Genomic DNA, 23,636 nt, shown 5'->3' on the forward strand with positions numbered 1-23,636 from the left:
TTGAACCGATTGCACAATTTACGATTCAGCAACCAACGTAATAATCTATTAGGCTATTGTCCATCGGTTAAAAGAATATTAATTTTTAAATTTATGAGTAATTAATTAATTAATTAATTAACATTAGGGTTGATTAGAAAGTCCAGAAGCTGAACCGACCAAAATAAATGAGACATGTTGGATCTAGCTAGGGGTAGGTCCGAACAGTAGAAAGTCCAAAGCTATATTGCATGGCTAATAAGACTGAATGTGTTAAAGAATACTCCAAAATCATGAAAACGAATAGCTTAGGATTTGCAATAATGCGTTTTGTTTTGGTGTCATTCATATATTATAAGCCATGTTCCACATATTCCGACATGTCGTCCCCCTCATGCTCCTTCTAAGATTGTCACTTATCAACATCTCTTCTACCCAATCCAACCACCCAATTCAAATATTAATAACTTATTACTTGAAAGGGATGCCTTTTTATGTATTGAAACCTAAATAATGTGAGATTTTTTAGATAATATATTGAAAAAATCAATACTAATAAGTAATAAACAACTTAATACAAAACGCTAAAACATATTTTCAAATTAAAAATATTAAGCAACTTATCCATACTTTAATCTGCATACTAAAGCTTTCATAAATGGATGGGATCTTTACACTGACATTATTTTTTGTAATATTTGTCTAAATTTATATTCTTTATTTATTGGTTAATCTTTCGATTTCTGCTAAAAGGGACCGAGGGAAACTCCTGCTACTATTGCTCGGGAACGCTCCTCCTTCACCGATCGGTCCTTCTCGCTTTCGCGTTACCTCTTGACTCTTCCTCTCTCAATGTCAAAGTAGGGTGACCGGCAGAAAACACTCTGACGCTCAAGTCAAAATTTATCTTCGCAAGTCTAGTGAAAATTAGTCAAAATCAGAGAGTTTAGCTTGTTAATCGATTGTTATTTATATGGTTTCAAAGAATATTATCCATTAATTTACCTCTTAATGACGATCAATGTTCACTTTAACTGCTCGACAACGACCGTTACATCATTAATTACACATTCATGGACATTCAAAAGTTGTCTCCAGCCAACAGCTAGAGAGTTCGCGAATCGATTCCACCTACTCGGTATTGACTAAGCATGCTCGGTCGGTCGATCCTACTCGATAATAACACTTTCCATTTAAAATGCTTTATTATTTTGATCATCTATCTTAAGATACGCCTACTTTGTTTCTCATGTAATTGTTTATCATTTTTAAAAAACATAGTAAATTGAACTTTTAAAAGATTTATACCAAACCAAATTATTCTTAATTACTTAAAATGTATATTTAATCCCTATCAAATAAACTTAAGTTTTTAGAATTTATTTAATTCGTATTAAATCTTTATGGATGTTTATAAATCACTGGTAAAACGAATATATGTTATCTCTTGGGCCAAAAGTGTTGACTACCCAGTGGACTCAATGTGGGAGAGTCCATCCTTATTTAAGATTCGAAGTACATTTTTTAATCAAGTTAAAATATAGTTTTGTATTTATTAGTTCGTGTGCTTAGATGTTGAGTTTAGTGCAATGTAAATTAAAATGGTCTTTATTGTATGTCTAAAATAACATGTTTTTTAAGACAGACACTAAAGACGATGAGAAGAATTATAAGATATCTTAAAATTATACAGTACAAGCATCTCCTTAACACTTTTTCAATATCTTAAAAGGAAAATGACACTTGAACAACCATTTTTGACAACATTTAGACACGCGCACACGTGTCTAAATTTGAGTGGTCCATTTTCATTTAATTTTTCCAACTGGACCACTCAAATTTAGACACGTGTGCGCGTGTCTAAATGTTGTCAAAAATAGTTGTTCAAGTATCATTTTCCATCTTAAAATGGTCTGTTAAAGCATTTTGTACACTGTCTTTATATGATTTGTACATTCTTTATTTATTGTTAATTTCCCCCGAAGATAATAATATTAAGTTTTCTGAATTTAAGATAATACTTAACCACATAGAGTCTATCCGAGATTCCCAGTTAATTATTCATTAACATATATTAAGTAAATCAACGACCATATATTAACTTTCAAAATATTGGCAAAAACTGGCTCTTATCAAACAAGTTCATTTTTTTTATTTTAATATAAAAAACATCAAAAACAGAAATATAGCTTTCCTATGCTTCGCTTCTCTCCCCCAACAAAATTATTTCCTTCCCATTGTTTTTTTTTATCAAGGCAATTTAACTCTAATGTTTTCAAAGTTGTACAGAACAGGCTTTATACTTTTGGGCCTCGATTTTTGCTTTGTTGGGCCTCAATAATAAATTCAAGGGTGTTGCTCCCTCCACAACCATCCCTTCTCCCTCCACCTCCCCAACCTTCTACAAAAAATGTTTAATTACAAAAATATTTTTTTTTTACTTTTAACCATATTTATTTACTTTAAACTCAAACCCTATATTTCTTTTCATTTTCACTTTTCACTCAACCTCACCTCCCAACTCTCCTTTTTTCTTTTCAGATTCTCACCCCCCAACTCCACCACGTCCGTTTCTTCTCATCTCTCATCTCTTACTTCTCTCATCCATATCCGTTTATGCAGCTTCATCCCCAACTCTCCAAGTCTCACTTTCTCTCTTTCCAGACGGTGGTGCGAGGAGTTTGCGGTGATCATTCGACGGTGCAGCGGTCATAGATTACCTCAACCACCTGGCCCTTCGATTGGCCTACACAACTAAAACTATTTTTTCATTTATACAACTAAAACTATTTTTTCATTTATACAACTAAAACTATTTTTTCATTTATACATATGTTTTAAAATTAAATCACCTTTTTATTTTCTTAATTTAAGTTTTCGTTTTGGTTTACATCACTGCCTGTGCGTGGCTGCTTCTCCCTGTTGTCGTTGCAGTTCCTCACCAAAACAAATCACGCTTCTCAATACACCTTTTCTCCTTTCCGTTACTCACCCGAATCCTAAACTCGATTGTTACTAATATTAATTTAATCTTCTTATTATTTTATTTCATGTAAGATTAAATTATTATAAAAATCGAACAATCTTCATCTTCATCTCGATAACTGTACCACTATGCTCACCATCGAACGTAAGTCTGTCGATTTCAAAAAATTTTCTTCGTCAAAGTAATTCCAATCTCCTTAGTTTTTCTAAAATAAAAACAAACCTGCTTACCGTTAATCATAATCATGAATATAAAACCCACGCTCCACTGAATCGTTCGTAACAGTATAATAATATCGTGATGTTTTGCTGTTTGCTTTGCAATTTGTTCTTCTAGAACACTACCTCTGCGACACTACGAAGACGCCACGGAAAGGCACATAAGCTAAACCACGCACAATCATGGAAGATGAAATGTACAACATGCCATCAACGACGAAGTACTCGGAGAAAGCCTTGATGACTCCAGAGAGCATATTTCCTACTGAATACCATGGGTTCCTAATGTCCTCTAGTAGCCGGATTTCGATGTTCGGATCCGACGAGTTGCTCTCCGCAGCCGTGGCCATCACCGTCGCCAGCGGAGCTGAACCCTCTGAGGATCATTTTCTTTGCTTTCTTCTGCTTTACTTAATTTTAAAACAGTTATATAAATGAAAAAATAGTTTTAGTTGTGTAGGCCAATCGAAGGGCTAGGTGGTAGTGGTAATCTATGACCTTCTCTAATGTTATTATTTTCTCCAACGCTACGGAGACTGTTTAAAGATTACATGTTTATTCTTTTTAGGATTTATTACGCACCACCACACACCGATCTTGGTATGGCTGGATCAATTGTTTCCACCATCACTTGCAATCTCCCACTAAGCACACCACCTAATGAAACTCTACCACAATTCTATCACAATTAAAGAATGAGAAGAAGAAGTGGAACGTGAAAGAGGAAAAAGAGCACAATGAAACAATGAGGGGACGAACGATAAAGAAGAAGAAGAGTTGTTGGCTGCATACATGTAGAGGATTAGAGTGGGTAGAGGTTAAAAAATATTAACCCTAAAATTTTACTAAGGGTAAAATAGGATTGGAAAAATAGAGAGAGAAATAAAACAGGAATGGGGTGGTGGAGGGAGCAATGGGTGGTGGTGGAGGGAGCAACACCCTAAATCCAACGAAGTGTCGCTTTTATAAGACTATCATTTCCTTGGGCATTACTCCCTCCACCACCATAAGTTTCAGCCTGCACATCCCCAAATTTTTTTTATTCCAAAACTAACCTTAAATAACTCTTTTTTTTACTTTTATCTTATTTAATATAAAACCATAATCCTATTCTCTCCCTTTTTATCATTGCAGCGGCCATCATACCCTACACCTCCCACACAAAACCTCTCTTTTCACTATCTTCTTCTTACTCTTCTTTTCCTCTCTTATTTCTCATCTCTTCTCATTTCTATTTCCTCTCTTCATTATTTCGTTGCTTCCATCGTGTCGTTACATCATTGCTTCCATCATGTCATTGCATCGTTGCTTCCATCGTGTCGTTGCATCGTTGCTTCCATTTTATTTACTGTTGATATGTTATATGTGTTGTGCAATGGTATGTTGTTATTGTATGTTATGTGCGTATGAAATGGAAACCATAAAGGCTAAAACATATATGGAAAATTTGTTTGGCCTTCACGGATATTGACATGCGTTGAAGGCCAAACAGAAATCTCATTTTCGTTTTGGCCTTCACGATTTTTTGTTTTTAATTTAGATTTTTGGTTTATTAATTATTTATTTTTCTATGTTTATTTATGTGTAGTTGATTTAATATTTAATTTATATTTATTTACACAGAATAAAAATTGTTTGTTTTAAAAAAAATGGTTAAAAGCCTTAACAGAGATGGGAGATCCGTTAGGTCTTTAACGGATGTTCATATCTGTCTATGAATATGGATTTCCTTTGAAGGTCCAATAGATCCCAATTTCTGTTATGGCCTTTAATATTTTTTAACCATAGTAAATAAACTTTTACTGAAGGGTAATTGGAAAATTTGGTGACGAGGAAGAAAGTGGGGTGATGTGGGAGAAACTCTCTATTTCCTTTCATGTGATGGTTTCTTTGTGTACTTGGAAAGTCTAAATTATTCTTGCTTTAAATTTTTTAATAGTCTAATTAAAAGTTTAATTTTTATAAACTATAATATATTTGGAATTATTTAACGGAGAATAAGATTTAAGTTTGTACAGTTTAAAATATGTTTTTTAAAATCTAAATTCAATCAAAAACAAATTTTAAAATTATACCATCATAATTTTGTTATGATCCGATGATTTGAATTGTCTTCACGACTATATATGCAATCATAATTTTTTATTTTCCTCAAACAATCATAACACTTCATTAAAGCTAACTGGGAATGATATATAATGATAATTTAATATATTTTTTTTAAAATTTATAATGAGATTTTTTAAAGAATTATGTTTATAACGTAAATTAATTAACAATGTAAAAAGTTCAACGCCGTTATAAGTTTTTAATGGCCATTTTTGTTAACTATTTGAATTATTAAAAGATTATTTTAAAAAATATAATTATATGTGTTTCAGTATAGATATCTGGGGCCGGGATTTTGACCTTGTTGGTGTGATTTAGCTACTGCTAAATGTCTGCGATGCTGGCTTCTCCTTAATTAAGGTCGCTTGTCCACCTTTCTAGAAGTCGTTCACGCTCCTTCACCTTGTATTATTTGTTTACTTCAACGGAGGGGGAAGTACCTGCAAAGATACTCCGACGCTAAAGTCAGGCGTGAGTTATGGAGTCTCGACTCTCGAGAAAAATGATTTTATCCTCACAATAGGTTATTTTTCATTATCCATAGAACGTACCTGGTCCTCCCGCTCTTTCCTCTATTTATCCTTAATAAAATCTGTAATAGACTTTCCTTAAACAGTTTACCTTAAAATCTGGTTAGTTGCTCGTAATCCGCGTCATTCATATCTTCAATCGGATCTTTTTTTAACTATTTCAACTTCTAGTGGACTATTGGTCCACTTAAATGTTGGGCCACGACCCAGCATCATTTATCTTGACTGAGCTCCAAACCTGGATTGACTTGATTGAGTAAATCTGGTTTGACTTTTAATGTGCGCGGGACGTTTTTGATTTGGATTGACGAGCGCTTTTAAACCACCGGATAGAGCGATCGTAACGTGCGCGCGACATGTTTGATATGGGTTGACGAGCGCTTCTAAACCAACGGATAGAGCGATTGTAACGTGTGCGGGGCATGTTTGATCTGGGTTAACGAGCGCTTCTAAATTAGCGGATAGAGTGATCGCTACTTGATGGTGGATGTTAGCGCTTATGACTCAGTGAATAGAACGATCGTTACTGGATGTGAATGATAACCGCTCGTCTTAGGTGTCTTACTATACAATATGATATTTAAATAAACGGAACATCAATTATATTTATTAGCTATATGTTATTCGAGTTCCTTAATATTACCATGATGCTTTTGTTTCAAAGTTTCTAATGACCATTTTTGTTAACTATTTGGATTATTAAAAGATTATTAGAAAAATATAATTATATGATATTTAAATAAACGAAAAATCAATATATATTTATCTATATTGGATTAGGATATTTTCAACTATGAACCAATTTAAAGATATATTAGTAATAAATAGTTACTCTGAATTAATTTTTTTAACTATGATTTTTCAGATTAGTTCACGGCTATTTGGTTGTTAAAATTTATATATGTATATATATAATTTCGTATCTCATGTTAAACTTTATTAAAAAAAAACATAGTTCATACTTTATTATATTTTACAAAATTATACATTTCCTTAATTTGAACGAGATATTAAATTAGTATAAAATAATATAACGTGTTGTATGTATGATTTTTATAGAAGAAACATTCAATTTAACTATAAGGTTTTTTAAAACACAATTTGATTCAGGGATGAACAAACAAATATATATATATATATATATATATATATATATATATATATATATATATATATATATATAATTGTTTTAAAATGTAAAATGAAAATTATTGAAATGGTTTAGAAAGATGGTGCAAAGATAAGAAATATTGAGTTTGTCATGTTTCACATGAATCGTACACAGAGCTAATAATACTTTATTAAAAAATGAATCAAATCAAGGGAAAGAAACTATATCTTCTAGTTATAGAAAAAAAAGAGTGAAAAATAGTCTATTTTTTTTTATATTATCTTTTTTGTTAGTTAAATTTAACTTACTGACTTAATTGTTTAGTTAAATTGCATGTTTTTTTATGCTAATTTTAACAACAATGAACAAAAAACAAAGTTCATCAACGCAAGATATTTATCTGAATTAACTAAGTTAGTTTAGTTTTTTTTAAATCTATATTTTAATAATGTAATGTGTGGATGGAATGGTTCATTGAATTAGACCAATTTATGATCACCGAACAGAATGAATTGGAAGTCATAGAAAAAACGATTTTGATAGAATTATGTCGATAATGGAGTTAAAGTTGATTGATTGAAAGTTGAATGTTTATATATGGAAGGTGGGGGCAACTTTGGCTCAGTCTGTTCTAGGCTCCATGGTCATCTTCCCCGTGCAGCATACAAAATTTCAGAGAAATTTCTTTCCTATAAGGGTCCACCTTGTTAATTGGAAACTCATCAATGTTAATTGCTACAACGTTTTCACTGGTTAGAATAAACCGTGTGCAACACAACATCAAACATTGAATGTATATTTCTCACTAAAAATACAATTTTAGAAATGCTTTGAACGGTGTTAATCTTAAATATTTTTTTTACAATAAAGTTATAAAATCTTGGCAAAACATTATTTTTGTAATTTTTTTAAAAATTGTTTATTTTAGTAATTAAAAAAATTATAATATTTCAATTTATGTGATCGAAATTAAATATTATTTCACAAATAGTTTTTAAAACAAGCTTAAGTCAAGATTTTATCTTAAGTCTTCTATCTCTACTATTCAGTCAAATTGGGTGTTATTTGTAAAAAATACTCTAATGTTAAAATCAGTGTTTGTAATAATAAATGCGTAAAAAAAATTAACTAACTGAATATCAAACTTGTATTTATATTTTGGAATAACTTTTGATTAGTATCACTCTAATTACAGCCCAAATAATAATAATCTGACTCAAGATTAATGTGATTATTCACGTTGCTAATTTTATTCGTAGCTTGATCAATCGGTCAACTCTATGTCTCTCATGAAATCGAAAAATTTGTTAACCACTATACGACCATAATACATGTGATGTGTTTTGCCTTGGTTTGGTGGCTTATGGTTTGGTTGGTGGAAGCAATGAAGAGAAGCATTGGTAGGGTGCATTTGAGAGGTGTCAAAATCTATAGAAAATCCAAGCTAAAACGTCTTTATCCATGGAGTTAATACTACATACTAATAGTTAATGCTACGTATACAACAGAAACATGAGACATGCGCATGGATCTTGACTTTGGACTTGCAAGCATATTAAGTTTTATAAAACAAAAACAATATCCGATGTATCGGTCTACATTTGGACATTGCATGGAGTATTAGATAAGAAAGATATAATATAAGAATCTGAATTAATTAATGGAGCACATTAGAAACACGAGGGGATCAACATCAAAACCAGCAAGTGTGAATATTTAATGCCATGTCGTTGAGATTGTTGAATTCAATTAAACGTCCAAGAGGGTCTTCTTCGCCTTTTATGTTAGACCGATTCTAGTTTCTACTTCTCCACGCTATAGTCGGGCGGCTAAAAAATACATCTTTGCTTTTTTACTTATTAGATACCCACTTATCTTCTCAAAATGGCGGCATGCAATGAGAATAACCCAAATATTCATTTTCTTTTACGTTTTCTAAAATTCAATTTAAACAACTCGTGGGTTCAGTCCAATTCCAAATTCATTACATTATTTTAAAAAGTGTTAAATATGTTTTTGTTATTTAACTTTTAATAAAAATTATAATTAGTATCTTTTTTAAATTTGAATTAATTTATTTTTTTCATTTTTATATTTGTATAAATTTTAATCAAAATTTTGATAAGTTTATTTAAGATTTTAAATATATTTTTCAATTAACATTAAAAAAAATTGTGTTAAATAGTATAAATAACTCAAATAGAATTGTTTGAAAGATTAAATAAAATTAAGAAAATTTAGTTAAAAAGACTAAATCCACGTATTTTTAAAATTGAAGAATTAAATTGGTTCAAAATTTTAAAGAAACATTAATTTTAATTTTGATTGAAAGTTAAGGGCAAAAAAAACACATTTAATCCCTCAAAATATGTTAATTACATTTTTAGTTATAAATTTAAACATAAAATTAAAATTTGTCATTGTTTCAAATTTTAATATATCTTTTATCTTTAAAATTTTAAAAATAAATTAATAAAATCATTTTAATTCAATAATATTTTGTATGTGTTAGATGATATTTGATATTTGTTATTTACATCTTTAACACAATACAGCTCAAATATCAATCTAAAATATTTTTTTATATGTAAAAGAAAATCTAATACCATCAAATTAAAAAATTATAATAATTTATTTTTAAAATTTAAATATCAAAATTTGAAATTAATTTTATGTCCAGGATTAAAACTATATTTAATCCAATCCATATAAATGACACCGCCATCCTAAATTTTTTTAATAAAACTATGTTAGAAATGACAATCTATTTATTAGTAACATGATTAAGATAAAGTAAATACGTGGTAATGGGACACGGAGAAAACTAGATAAAGCATGCCGCAATAGCCGTCCCAGAGTGTTTGTTTGGCGGTGGAGATCGATTCTTCTTCTTTCGGTCTCACTTCAACGTTCCAACCGTATTCATTAGTTTGGACTTGGCTGCATATCTGTCACTTATTCATTGGATGACTCTCACCTTTCTCGCAAAAAACACGTTGTAATTATCCTGTCCTCTACTACTTTAATCAAGGTTTTCTTTACTATTTCGTGAAATTAGCGTCAATTGCATATTATATTCTAATAACTTTGTAAGAAGGAAAGTTGTATGAAATATTGCACAAGAACAACGAATTTGAACAAAGATGGTGTCAATTGAAATACCTGCCAAACCTAAAGGTGTTGGGAATATTTTACAAAGGAAACATCCTAGAGACTGCTTCAGTTGGTATAAAACGTGGAACATTCTAATTTGTAAATTTCCTTTCTTGAATTAAAACATGTCAGAATTGAGGGGTGGAATGGAATCCTTTCGTGCATATGTTGAGTCACTTGAAGGAGTCAGCAGAGTGATCAAAGTGCGGATGACTCGTTTTCGTCGTCAACCAACCGACACAAGTCCATGTCTAATTAAAACGCGCAATATACAAACAATCCTATCGCAGACGACATTTCTAGAAAGTAACAATTGCTTCATTACCATTCCAAACACTGTCTCACGGGTTTCACTTTCCCTTTGTTTTTTTCGCCATATTCTCAACTAGCACAGAATCAATGTCTTAAGACTATGTTCCAAGATTTTCATGTTTAGAAGTGATACAGTGTCTTTTGTGACAACTCTGCCAAGGTCGACAATCCGGTGATTAATATTAATGAGAAAAAGCAAAAACAAAACACATTCCTATGTTTTTGTCCGTTCTACGAGTGCATGCGTTTATGCTCTGCCTCTACTCCGAAATGTACATGAAAATTAGCAGAATCTAAAAAGAATCCGTCCGTGTAATAAATATTGAATGCAAAATATTAAAGAATCCTCGTTGTGTCATTGTGATGATTGATCAAACATTTGAATCACAGCATTCCTCTGTTGAGGATTGCTCTTGCTGTTCGTGTTCCTCCTCAGTAGCATCAGACGATGTGAGTTGTTTGGCTCTTTCGACCTGACCCTCCCAGTTGGTGCGAGCCAACACGAACAACATGGTGATCATGCACGAAGCTTGGGCGGCCAACAAACCCAGCCACAAGCCTTTGAAATCAAAGCCCGCGAAGAAACCCAACCACACCGCAACGGGCATTCCCACAATATAAAAGCAACCCAAATTTATATTCGCTCCCAATTTCGGTCTCGCGGTTCCTCTCAGGACGCCGCAAATCGTTGTTTGCGGACAGTTCCCAAGCTCGCAGAGACCAATGATGGGCAACACCATCGACGTCAAAGCAATGATCTCCTTGTCACGTGTGAACATGGATGCCCACACGTGCCTCACCGAAACAGCAAAAAACAAGGCCGACAATCCCAAAACATAACTGAAAGAAAGCCCCACGAGTGCTGCGAGTTTGGCCCTTTTAGGATTCTCCGCACCCACTTCGTTCCCAACACGTGTTGAAACAGCAAAGCTCAGAGAAGAAGGGAAAATGTATATCAATGCGGTGGTTTGAATCAGAACCCCCATCGATGCAACGGTTGCTTGGGGATTGATCAATAACCCGCACAGTAAAATCATGATTTCGTACCACCACCATTCCAGGCAAACCGAAATGCAACTCGGGATTGCCAAATCCAAAAGCGCCTTCCAACCGCAGAAGATGCCCTTCAAGGAAATAGGAGTCCATGTTTTCTTGTATATTTGGGATACCCAGATGTAGAGAATCAGCGAAAAGACAAGGTTGAAATTGGTCCAAACGGCACCTAAAGCGATGCCTTTGATTCCAAGTTTGAACACGGAGACGAGGAGGTAGTTGATGGGAACGTGAAGGAGAATAGAGAGAGAGGCAGTGTATGTGAGAGGGAGGGTTATGGATTGACTTCGCAAGTAGATTCGCAGAGGGTGTAGCAATGATTGTGCGACGAGATCGGGAAGAGAATAGAGTATGAAGGATTGAGCTTGGGTGGCGATGTCTTCTTGTTGGCCACAGAGGAGCAGTATCTTCTTCATGTTGAGCCAGAAGAATGATATAAAAATGGAAGTTAAAAGAAGAAGAACAATGGTCCTCTGCATGGCAAAGCCCAAAAGTTTGAAACGTTTGGCCCCAAAAGCCTGGCCGCAGATGGGTTCCATCCCCATGGCGAGGCCGGAGAGAATAGAGTAACCAGTGATGTTGGCGAATCCAATGGCGAGAGAACCACCAGCTAAGGCAAGCTCACCAGCACGACCGAGGAACAACATAGAGATGACGGAGCGAGAGTAGAGTAATAAACCCGTGAGCACCATGGGTAATGCTGTGCTTGCTATGCATTTGGCTTCGTTGAAAGCCAGGGAAAAATGGGTGTTTTGATGGGTTTTTTGGGCTTGTTGGAATGTTGTTGGGGGTTTGGGGATCAAAAGGGCTAACATGTCTGGCTCCTGAATTTTGGTCGTGTGCGTGTGTGGATGACCCTCATTGCTTTCACCCAAAGTGGAGGTAGATGATGATAACTCACACATGGTTTGGTCTGTATAGGGAAGTTGGCGTTGTGTGTAAATCAGAAAATCTTGGTTGGAGATTTAGTGTGTATGGAGAGGTATTTAAAGGGAGTGGGTCACTTGAAGATTTTTTGTTGTATATGGAATATGGAATATCAGTAGTATTCATCTCTCTCTCTCTCTCTCTCTCTCAGTACAATTTTGATTGTGATTCTTCAACTTTTGTGGACCGTGTTTCCAGTTTTAGCTAATATTTTTCTCCCCTTAAATTTTCTAACTAGAGAGCTGTTTATCTGTTGAGTGAAATACAACTAATCATTAACAATAGTTAAAGTACTCTTGACTTCGGATTAGCAAACACGTTAATTTTTATAAAACATTATCCAATCATGTAATGCGTATGGGTGGTGTACATTTGGACATTGCATGAAGCATTAGGTAAATAAAAAGAATCCGAATTAATTAATTGATTATAATAGAAGTAACAGCGATCGACATCAAAAGCAGCACCGAGTGAATGAGGGGGTTGACTTGAGTTAAGCGTTGAATTATATTAGACCGAGTCTAATTTCTGCTGGTCCTAAAGTTGGGCGGCCACAAAATATATGTTTCATTTTCACTAATTAGTAACCACTCGTCTTCTCAAAACAGCTGCATGCAAATACAACTGGCTTTTTTTTATTAAGGTATGCTAAATTATTCAATCTTAAAAAAAATTATGTCAAAACATGCAATTTAATATAATTCATGTATGTATAATGAGTTTTTTATTTGATATATATACGTCTAAAAACAAATAGAAATTGTGTTATACATGTATAAATTAAATTCAAGGTGGGTAAGCGGATTTAAGTGGTAACATTTTAATGTGATAGGTGTTTGTGTGCGGATATTGAATTTAAAAATCATTTCACGAACATAAATTTATATATATTTAATTATTTGTTCCACATATAAATCATACACTGTTTATTTAACTAGTTATAGTTGAGTTAAATAAGTTTAGTGTTAGATATGCAGTAATGCAACTCCTACATTTTTAATAAAACTATATAAAAAAATACAAGATTAAAACAAGCAATTGTTATTTTTTTTATGTAGAATAACAACAATAAAAAATGGAATTCAAAATTTCATGCAAATATGTAATTTTTTAATACTATATCGACTCTAGTGTACTAGTTAAACTAAAGTAGTCTCTTGTCAGTTAGTTTATACTTTGCTAATAAAATTTATATTTTTTATTTTAATATTGATTGAATATATTTACCATATGACGATAAAGGATCTGTTTATTAATGTTCAAAACGTATTGGAAAAACAAATTTTAGAGAAACAGCTCTGCAAGTTGTTTCTAAAAGAAAAAGAAAAACAGTTTTCTTTTTCCTGATTTCCTTTTTTTTTAAGTTTACATAAGTACATAAATTTTGTAAATAAATGATTATTTTATTAAAAAAGTTAAAACAAACACCTTAAATGTCCTAATATTGTCATGATTATCTTAAGCAAACAATAGTAAAATTTGATATCATGGAATTTATTCTTCTAAACCGAAGAACAAAATTCATATTTGAATGAAAAATAGTATAATGTTTTTTAGGCATGTAAGAGACAAAAAAAATGGATAAAAACGAGGGAAAATAATAATAATATAATTAAATAATGTAAAAAATGATATGCAAAACAAACTACATGGAGAAGTTAGGACACAAAAGTCAACGCATGTGTCAGTGGGACAGACAGGAAACACTAGTTAAACATGGTAGCAATAGCCGTCTGAGAGAGTTGTTTTTGCGGTGGAGATTATTCTTCTTTCTATCTCAGACAACATTCCAACTGTGTTCGTTGCTTTGAACTTGGATGCAATCTCTGACGTATTTATTGGATGATTCTCACCTGCCACAAAAATCACGTTGTAATTATCTTATCCTTGTCCTCTACTGTCACTGCTACTTTAATTAAGTTTTTTTTTTTTTTTTGTCAAATCTCAGTGTATATTATTATAAATTAATAAATGGAATTAATATATAATTTACTCAGTTTGGCGAAGCCGGCAAGGATCGCTATCTTGAAAGCATTTCAGTTCAATTGAATTTTCCAGGCGGCTTTTCTCTCAACCACTGTACACTTTGATAAATCAATTCATTGTTTCGTTTTCAAAACTCTATAATTATCCAATGAGGCAATATTAATATAAGATAAATGTTTTTTAAGAACAAAATACACCACTTTTAAAATTATTATATTATTAAAAAAATTATATTTGTAAAGGAAGAGAAATTAAAAGATAAAATATCGGATGCAAAATATAAATAAAAATTTATTAATTTTGGCAGCAATAAAATATATAACTCGCACGAATCTTCCACGTGTCACAGTTAGAGTTGTGATAATTAAATTTTTACTTAACTTTTTGTTATATATTAATAGTTGATTTTATAGGATTAAATTTAAATTTTATTTTTTTATATCTAATATATATGAAAATTGTTTCAGTGATTATTATCATTACTATTTTTATTTATTTTTTGTCAAAAGCAGTTGGGCAAAAGCTCGAAAATTTATTACACATTTAAAATAAAATAAGGATTCAAGTCCTGAGTTATTTTATCAGTAACACAAATGAGTAATGACTACTAGTTATAGTAATTAATGTTGACATATCAATCTGAACTTGATTATGTAAGATAAAAAAAAGTAATGAGTATGATACCAGGGAGGAGAGATAAAAGAAATTAAATTGATAAATTCACAAATTAAGTATGAATAATATAGTCAACGTAGTTTTTAAAAGTAGTAGTTGAAAAAAATATAAAATCAGGTACGAGTGATGTGATATATTGAATTATATTAGCTTTAAAGTTAATTGTGAAACAGATGGGATAAATATATGACAATTGTAATACGTAATGCATGTATAAGGTGGCATAGAAAGATAAAAAGGTGTGAAATAAAATAGTTTAGTTTGGTGAAAGAAGGTGTTTTACGCCATGTGTTGCGAAATATTAATGGGAAAGGAAATAAATAAGGAAAATGAGAACCTATTTTTAAGAGTATTTTAATAATTAAAAATAAGTTTGTATTAGAGAGAAAGAAAAGAATTAAAGATAATAATATGGAAGAAATAAATGTAACATGGTGATCCATATAGGTGTGAAGCACTATGTCTGCTTTATCTTTTGCGTAAAGCAGTGTCACTCAAATATTAGTGTTGGCTAAATACCAACAAGCCTTTGTCGGCAAAATGGAACCGCGTATTAACCAATAACCCTAGTTTATCATAACTCACTTTCTTAATTTCAAATTCCCATTTTCCTCCTTTTACCTTTTCTTCCTTCCTCCTTTCCATGCACATAGTATTTTCCCTTTGCACCGCGTTTTTCTCTGCATCGCACGCAGTTTTTAATAAGGAGTAGTTTGGGAAATTCAACTTTTATAGGTGTAAGAAGAAAAACAGGGAGGTGCAGGATAAAATGTCAGACTTATGCTTCTAGGGTTTGAGTTAAAAAGGAACGGTTTCAACCAATTGCGCAAAGGGCTATAAAACGAGGAATTCTCAAGGTTTGAGATTTCTGAAAAATGGAAAATCTGAATGAATATAAAAAGATATTTATTTGAGACAATTGAATGTTATTTTTTTTTTCATATTTAAGAGTAAAGATGATATACAAATAAGTAAATTTATTATTACATGCTTTAATTGAATTAACATAGTTTAATTTTGGTAAATTATCAATGTAATTTATTATAAATATAGTTTCTAAATATTCATTATAAAAGGAGCTATGCGTTTCAAATATATAAAAAAAATATAATTAACAAAAAAAATGTAATCCTTTGTTCACTTTAATTTGAAGGAATTCACAAATTTTTATTTATTTTTTATACAAATTGAATAAAAGAGGGAGGGTGACAGAAATGAAAGAAATATTAGAAGCATAGTAGGAAGGAAGGAAGTAAAGAGAGGAAAGACACAGAAGACAACAATTTGAAAAAAGGCAGTGGGCGCGATTTCATTATTTTCAGTGTAGTCGAAGAAGATGAGTTCCAAAGAGAGTTGCAGAAGCGAACTTCGCATCGCGATTCGCCAACTAAGCGATAGATGTCTCTACTCTGCTTCTAAATGGTATCTGAACAAAAACCCTAATCCAAACAAAATTTGGGGTTTCCAACCAGACATTTGAGTTTGAATTTTGAAGTTTCCCTTTGCTTTTCCGCGAATGGGTGGTTTGTTTCTGATGAAGATGTGGTTTCAGGGCAGCAGAACAGTTGGTGGGTATTGAGCACGACCCTGTAAAGTTCACTCCTTCGAACACCAGATTTCAGCGTGGGAGTTCAAGCATTCGCAGGAAGTACAAGACTCATGATGTCACTGTGACTCCAATAGCGGGTGTTTCGTATGTTGCCACACCTGTGATGGAGGAAGATGAACTTGTTGATGATGATTTTTACCTTCAGGCAAAGGCTTATTTTGATTGCCGTGAGTATAAGCGAGCCGCTCATGTTCTTCGTGATCAAAATGGAAGAAAGGCGGTATTCTTGCGCTGTTATGCTCTCTATCTGGTCAGTTTTGTGTTCTTTCTTCCATCTTTTATTGAGTCAGTTTTGTGTTCTTTCTTTTATCTTTTATCGAGTGTGCATAGTAACTAGTAGGATTTTATGTGCTAGTATACAGTGAAACTTCTGATGCATTATGGATTTGAATGTTCTTTTCCCAATAATTTGTTTGTAGTATTGAAGATAATTTGATAGTTCATTCATTTCATATGTTTTCTGCGAACAAATCATCTTTGACTAATGTAATTCTGTAAGTGCAAACTAGTGCAGACAAAATGTTTATGAAAAGTTAGGGGGAGTATACTAGTATGGCATAGTACATGCATTTCAGTTCAATTTCATGACAAAATCCATTTCGATTGGATATGTGCTTATCCTCTAAATAGATTGCAATTAGTAGGTGGCAAGACACTCTTCTGTTATATGTAATTGATTAGTTTGTTTTTTGGAGAGGGTCTTGATGTATTTTTACTATTTTACATTTTTTTTCATCCTTTTACAACATTGGTATCATACGACCAAGATACAGAGGTATACAAAACTCTTAAAATTTCTTATGCTATGTTATTATAAATTTTAAAATAACTAATTTAGAAAAATGCAAAATATTTAGAGACACTGATCAGTGGATGGTGATCACAATTTTCAAGGAAACGATAGTTGTGATCATAATGAAAACCCTTGTTATATATCATTCCATTGCCCATCTCAGAATCATGGTTGTAAGTATTGTCCGATACCATAGGATTCTCTACTCCCACTATTTGAATAGTTGCAACACTTGTTTTTTCTCTGAATTGGTCCTGAATTGTTCAAATCACTTTCAAAATCATAAATCAAGTGTATTGTTTGATTCATTGCATTGAATCTTGGGTGGAATTGCATAGGTCACACTCAACATTGGGTTGCAGCGTGTCCTGTGGTTTGTTAACACTCTAAATCTGCTTTATTTTTTGTGCAAATATGAGCATGAAGATAAGCAAAAACGATCTTTCTTTTCCATCAGGCCATGACCACTCATTATTTCATCTTTTCCTTACTTCTAGACTCTTGGCCATAATTTCTCTTCTCTACCTACGCATGTCACCCACTTATCTCTGTCTTTTCTTCATGTCTACTGTTGAACCATATAGTTGCATTCAAGTTCAAGCAAAAAAAAAAAAAAAAAAAACCCTCCTAATGTGGTATGGGGTAGATCATGAATGTCAATCCAAGAAAATAACAATCTTTAAGGATAGTAATCTGTAATCTGACCAAGATATGTACTGTTTGGGGCAATGTGGAATGTAAAAATGTTATTTAAACTAGTATCCTAAGAATGTGGTTCATGAAACTAAAGCTGAAACAGAACCTATATCTAAAACAGTATGTATGCTTTTTAGAATGAACGGAATGCAAATTATCTATAAAATGAGTTATGATGAATGAAAATCAGATCTTAACACATAGAATACAATGCAAAGTGTAAAGAAATATGTGCTGATATTAAGATATAAGTAAAACAGTGTAAACTATTCTAAAACAATGTTAATTGAATGTTAAAACTGAAAATTATCAAAAAGAACAAGTGCAGAATTTAATTCCTAAAATTCAGAAAACCTAACTTCTAAACTTGTAAGGACTGGAAAATAAGAATTCATCTTAGAATTGAATGCAGAGACATGACTCTAATATACCAACTAAAAATGGAACAATGATCAAAACTAAACAAAGAATGCAGAAACTGAAATTCAATATGCAGAACTAATGCTAGAATCTGAAAATGAGAAAATGACCATATATCAAAACTGTATTAACCAACATGATGATCAAATTGAATTCTGAATTAAAAATTGAATTAGAGAAAGAAGCACAATATACAATATGAAATCAGATTAAGAATTAATATTTTAATGCAAAACAGAATTGGAAAAATTAGAATCAGTAAATGGATTTGAAAACAGTGAATAGAATGAAATGGGTAATTTCTGAAATTAGAGAAACAAGTTCAACCATGATCATTCAACCTTCAATCTTGACTGCCAAGTGTTCAATGATGAATTCTTGGAGTATGAAAGTCATACCAGACCATCTAGAAAACAGCTTTCAATCAGAAATTGCAACTAGTATAATGCAAGGATGAAAACTGAATGCTCATGGTTAGGAACTTGCTTTCTGAATCAGAATTAACAAAAGGCATTATGATGGAAACAAAAATATTTAGAGATTAGCAAACTAAAACTATAAAAGATTAAAGCAATTCAAGAAACGAAGCAAGAAAAAAAAATTGACAGAAAAATCTAACTGGTATTGATTGATCACTGGTTCAGCATCACAAAGCAATTGAAGTATGGTATCTAGTCCATGAGAGAATTTGAAACAACCCAAAGACTCAGAAAACTAAAACTAAGAAACTGAAAGTTGTTGGAACGAATGAACTGTATCTAATGGAATGTGTTTCTGCCTTGTATACCCGTGAATGGAAATCAGAAATGGGTCAACTGTCTATGACAGGTTACAAATGTGAGATTGCTAATCTGACTTAAAACCTACACTAACTATATTTATAAGTAACTCAAGTGACCAGTTTATAAGTCCAACTCTTTTCCAGCTCTTCATCTTCAGATGTAATGACTTGCTATCTCAAGTTGCATAAGAATAATCTGAACTGTCCATTAGAGTTTTTGACTGGCAGCAACAAGTTGACTGGTCCAACAGTTCACACATCCCTATCTCAGATCAATCCATGTTCAAATTAGACTTCTCTCTTGTAACTTCAGATTACTGTCAGGTGGAGGTTTCCCACTGCACTACTCTTCACAGCACCTAGACCAGCTTACCAATCAATATCTCTCCAGTTTACTGCACTATAAAATGAAGTTTTTTCACTGCAAAAAAAAAATCACAAGCTGAATTTCTATAACAAAGCTGAAGTCAAAAGTGGTTTTATTATTCTCAAAGACTAACATTATACAAAATTACAAACTAAACTAAAAATCTATCTAAAAACACTTTATTAACACATTTTCACAAAACACTAATTTTTACAAAGAAAACTGAATCTAAACTAAAATCAAAGAATTAAAACAATACAATACCCAAAAGAGATGCAATTAGCTATGAAAACATTACAAAATTGGGACTTAACACACCCCACACTTAAGCCTTTGCACTCAAAAAAAAAAACATAACAGAACTAAAAGAAAACAATTTACAAAGCTGGACAGAATAAAAAACCTTTCTGCAAAGCGGAAAACCCGTGAGCAACAGAAAATCTGCCAAAATTCAAGTTCTAAAGCTCCAAACAAGTCAGAAATAGTTTAGACAAGTTAAATGCATTAGAAATCAATCAAACCAAGCTCAAAAATCAGAATTGACCTCCTCACTGGATGGTGTTTACTCTTATTCTCTCATGGTGTTTCTATTTAAGTGTTTAACCCTCAACACAATATTAACACTAACACTACCATAGGCTTGAAAAGCCTCTAAAATCCATCACCATGTTAGAAAAATGCACTCATGATCAAAAAGGACTTTCTCAAGCTTATAATGTGGCCAAGGTTATATGGGTAGGATAAAGAAAAGGGTGCAGAGCTAAAACCAGAGAAAAGTTCGGGAGTATTAGAATAATCATAAGTGAAATCACACAAGAAGAAAAATAAGGCTCAAAATCTCACTTGGTTAGAATTTTTCTCAAAACTGTTCTAAACTGGTTTTTCATGATAACTTATGCACTTTTTGTTAAATGAACTACTCAAAACAAGTTAGAACTTATCAACTACAAATGACAAATCAACAAGTAACTAGCTGGAAATTTAAAAACAGAAAGCAACAAAAAGAGACTCCAACATGTCTAAAATATCAAAAGAGACTATATAGACAATCAGACTTACAAGGTAAAGCTAAAACAAAATTTTACAACTCAAAGTAAAATGAAAAACAGAAACTGGAACAGGCTAGCTAGACAAGGGTTTTATCAAACTACTCTAGACAATTTCTACTAGATTAGATGAAAAACAGCAAATCCTAAGCTTCTAAAAACAGCAAACACACAATCAGAAACTACAACAACTAAAAATAGCAAGAAGAAACAGCAAAAATGCAAAAATTGTCCTCAATGTGACAAAGGGTGAAACTGAACCAGCATAGCCTAACTTGGATTGGCCACAAATCAAAATTTATTTTCTTTATTTTTATATAGAACAGCTCACTTTCTATCATACTATTTATTATACTATAGTTACTAATTATACTAACTAAACAAAAATACTAAATTTATGCTACTGTATTTACAAACAAGAAATAGGAAAGAACACTTTAAGATGGCTTCCTCATGCTCAAACACCTTGGCCAATCTGCCCATGCTCTGTTGAATCTGCATATTCGTAGCAAGTTTTAAATCCTCCAGTTGGTGATGCTCCTATTCATAGCAAGGTACTATATGCTATCTCACTATAGTATCTTTGGCCACTTTTGGGGATTTAAAACATTTTGGTGAACTGCCTTGCGATTTCACCTTTATGAATTATTTCTTTGCAAAAGGTGTGTTTTCTTCAATAAGGATAATCTTAATAACATTAAATATGTTTTTGGAACCTGCAAGTCATAAACACTGCATACAGAACCATTCGGTTATGCTTAATGTAACATTGATCCCACATTTTACAGCTGTTATTCCACTCAATTACTTTTGGAGGATTTTCTTAAAATGAAACACTTTATATTTTTTTTCTGATCTTATATTTTTTGTTCCAAAAACAAAATCTTATGTTTTTCTGCCCAATCAATCCTTACAAACACACCCGCACGCGGCACACACATATATATATAGAGAGAGAGAGAAGAAATAGATATATGATCTGCATTATTTGTTCTTTTGTATTTAGAGAAACTCAATTAAAATAACTAAGTGCAATTGTTCCATATTCATATTTTTTTTTTACTTTATTCAGGCTGGAGAAAAGCGAAAAGAGGAAGAAATGATAGAACTTGAGGGGCCTCTGGGTAAGAGCGATGCTATCAATCGTGAATTAGTATCTTTGGAGAGAGAATTGTCAACACTACGCAATAATGGTAAAATTGATCCTTTTGGTTTGTACTTATATGGTCTTGTGCTCAAACAGAAAGGCAGTGAGAACCTTTCACGTACAGTTCTCGTGGAATCTGTTAATAGCTACCCTTGGAACTGGAATGTCTGGACTGAGCTGCAATCCTTATGCAAAACAGTTGATATATTGAATAGTCTTAATCTCAATAGCCATTGGATGAAGGATTTTTTCCTTGCCAGTGTTTACCAAGAATTAAGGATGCACAATGACTCTCTGTCAAAATATGAATACCTACTGGGAACCTTTGGTAATAGTAATTATATACAGGCACAAATTGCAAAAGCCCAGTACAGTTTGAGAGAATTTGATCAAGTTGAAGCAATATTCGAAGAACTGCTTAGTAATGATCCATACAGAGTAGAAGATATGGACATGTACTCCAACGTGCTGTATGCTAAGGAATGTTTTTCTGCTTTGAGTTATCTTGCGCATAGAGTATTCTTGACTGATAAATACAGACCTGAATCTTGTTGTATTATTGGAAATTATTACAGTTTAAAAGGGCAGCATGAAAAGGCAGTTGTGTATTTTAGGAGAGCTCTTAAATTGAACAAAAATTTCTTATCTGCTTGGACACTTATGGGACATGAGTTTGTTGAGATGAAAAACACTCCTGCTGTGGATGCCTATCGTCGGGCAGTAGACATTGACCCACGTGATTATCGTGCTTGGTATGGACTAGGACAGGCTTATGAGATGATGGGAATGCCTCTCTATGCGCTTCATTACTTCAAAAAATCCGTATTCTTGCAGCCAAATGATTCTCGACTGTGGATTGCTATGGCACAGTGCTATGAAACTGATCAACTTCGCATGCTTGATGAAGCAGTAAAGTGTTACAGAAGAGCAGCAAATTGTAATGACAGGGAAGCAATTGCACTGCACAACTTGGCAAGACTTCTTTCGGAGCTGGGGCGCCCTGAAGAGGCTGCATTTTACTACAAAAAGGACTTAGAGAGGATGGAATCTGAAGAGAGGGAAGGGCCTAAAATGGTTGAGGCTTTGCTCTATCTTGCAAAATATTACAGAGCACAGAAAAAGTTTGAAGAAGCTGAGGTATACTGTACACGTCTTCTGGATTATACTGGCCCGGTGAGTCTAAATATTCTACTCAACTTTCAATTTGAAGCAGGTTAGTCTTCTAAAATCATTAAATGGTTTAATTATTTTTTACAGGAGAGAGAAACAGCAAAGAGTATACTTAGAGGAATGCGAACAGTACAGTCTGGTTTCCCTTCCATGGATGTTGAGCATTTTCCTCCTAATCCCTTTTGACCAGCCACTGATGTTTCTCTGCTGTTATGAGTTTTTGTATAGACGAAATCAAACCCAACGGAAAACAAGGAAATTAGAATTCAATCTTAATTCCCGTCTTCTATTTTGTTTTCACTTGTTTCATTTTTTGGCATTCACATTACGCAATGCTTTCCCCTTGTTTTTTTTTTCTAGAAATAATTTTTTTTTTAAATTACCAAAATGGACCCCCTGTCATTTTTATTTCTCACACACTAGCACTGATAGAATTTGGTCTCTGGTTAGCAATCTTGTTTGGTATCTTCAATGACGAAAACCCATCCGGAATTCGGTTCTCGCCGAATTCTGGGAACTTTTGTATTTTTTTGTTGTTGTGCTCTGCTGCTGGAAGGGAAGAAAAATT

At 32.7% G+C, this 23,636-nt stretch overlaps 1 protein-coding gene and 1 pseudogene across 2 annotated transcripts; one reads left to right on the forward strand and one right to left on the reverse strand.

Annotated features, from left to right (window-relative positions):
• Positions 1-10,559: 10,559 nt before the first annotated feature.
• On the reverse strand, positions 10,560-12,419 carry LOC124831503 (protein DETOXIFICATION 49 pseudogene; annotated as a pseudogene).
• Positions 12,420-16,276: 3,857 nt separating this feature from the next.
• On the forward strand, positions 16,277-23,368 carry LOC124831495 (anaphase-promoting complex subunit 8). 2 transcript variants are annotated; one of them, XM_047305502.2, is made up of 4 exons: positions 16,277-16,461; positions 16,592-16,898; positions 21,824-23,071; positions 23,156-23,368. In XM_047305502.2, the coding sequence occupies exons 1-4, from the start codon at positions 16,376-16,378 to the stop codon at positions 23,252-23,254; spliced, it is 1,740 nt and encodes a 579-aa protein (XP_047161458.2). In that variant the 5' UTR covers positions 16,277-16,375; the 3' UTR covers positions 23,255-23,368. The 2 variants fall into 2 exon arrangements, with proteins under 2 accessions (XP_047161458.2, XP_087956823.1); XM_088100697.1 differs by having other exon boundaries at positions 16,322-16,461; positions 16,600-16,898.
• Positions 23,369-23,636: the final 268 nt, after the last annotated feature.

Source organism: Vigna umbellata, chromosome 10, assembly GCF_029865625.1.
Source record: "Vigna umbellata cultivar VRB3 chromosome 10, Vumbellata_1.0, whole genome shotgun sequence".
NCBI classification, from domain to species: Eukaryota; Viridiplantae; Streptophyta; class Magnoliopsida; order Fabales; family Fabaceae; genus Vigna; species Vigna umbellata.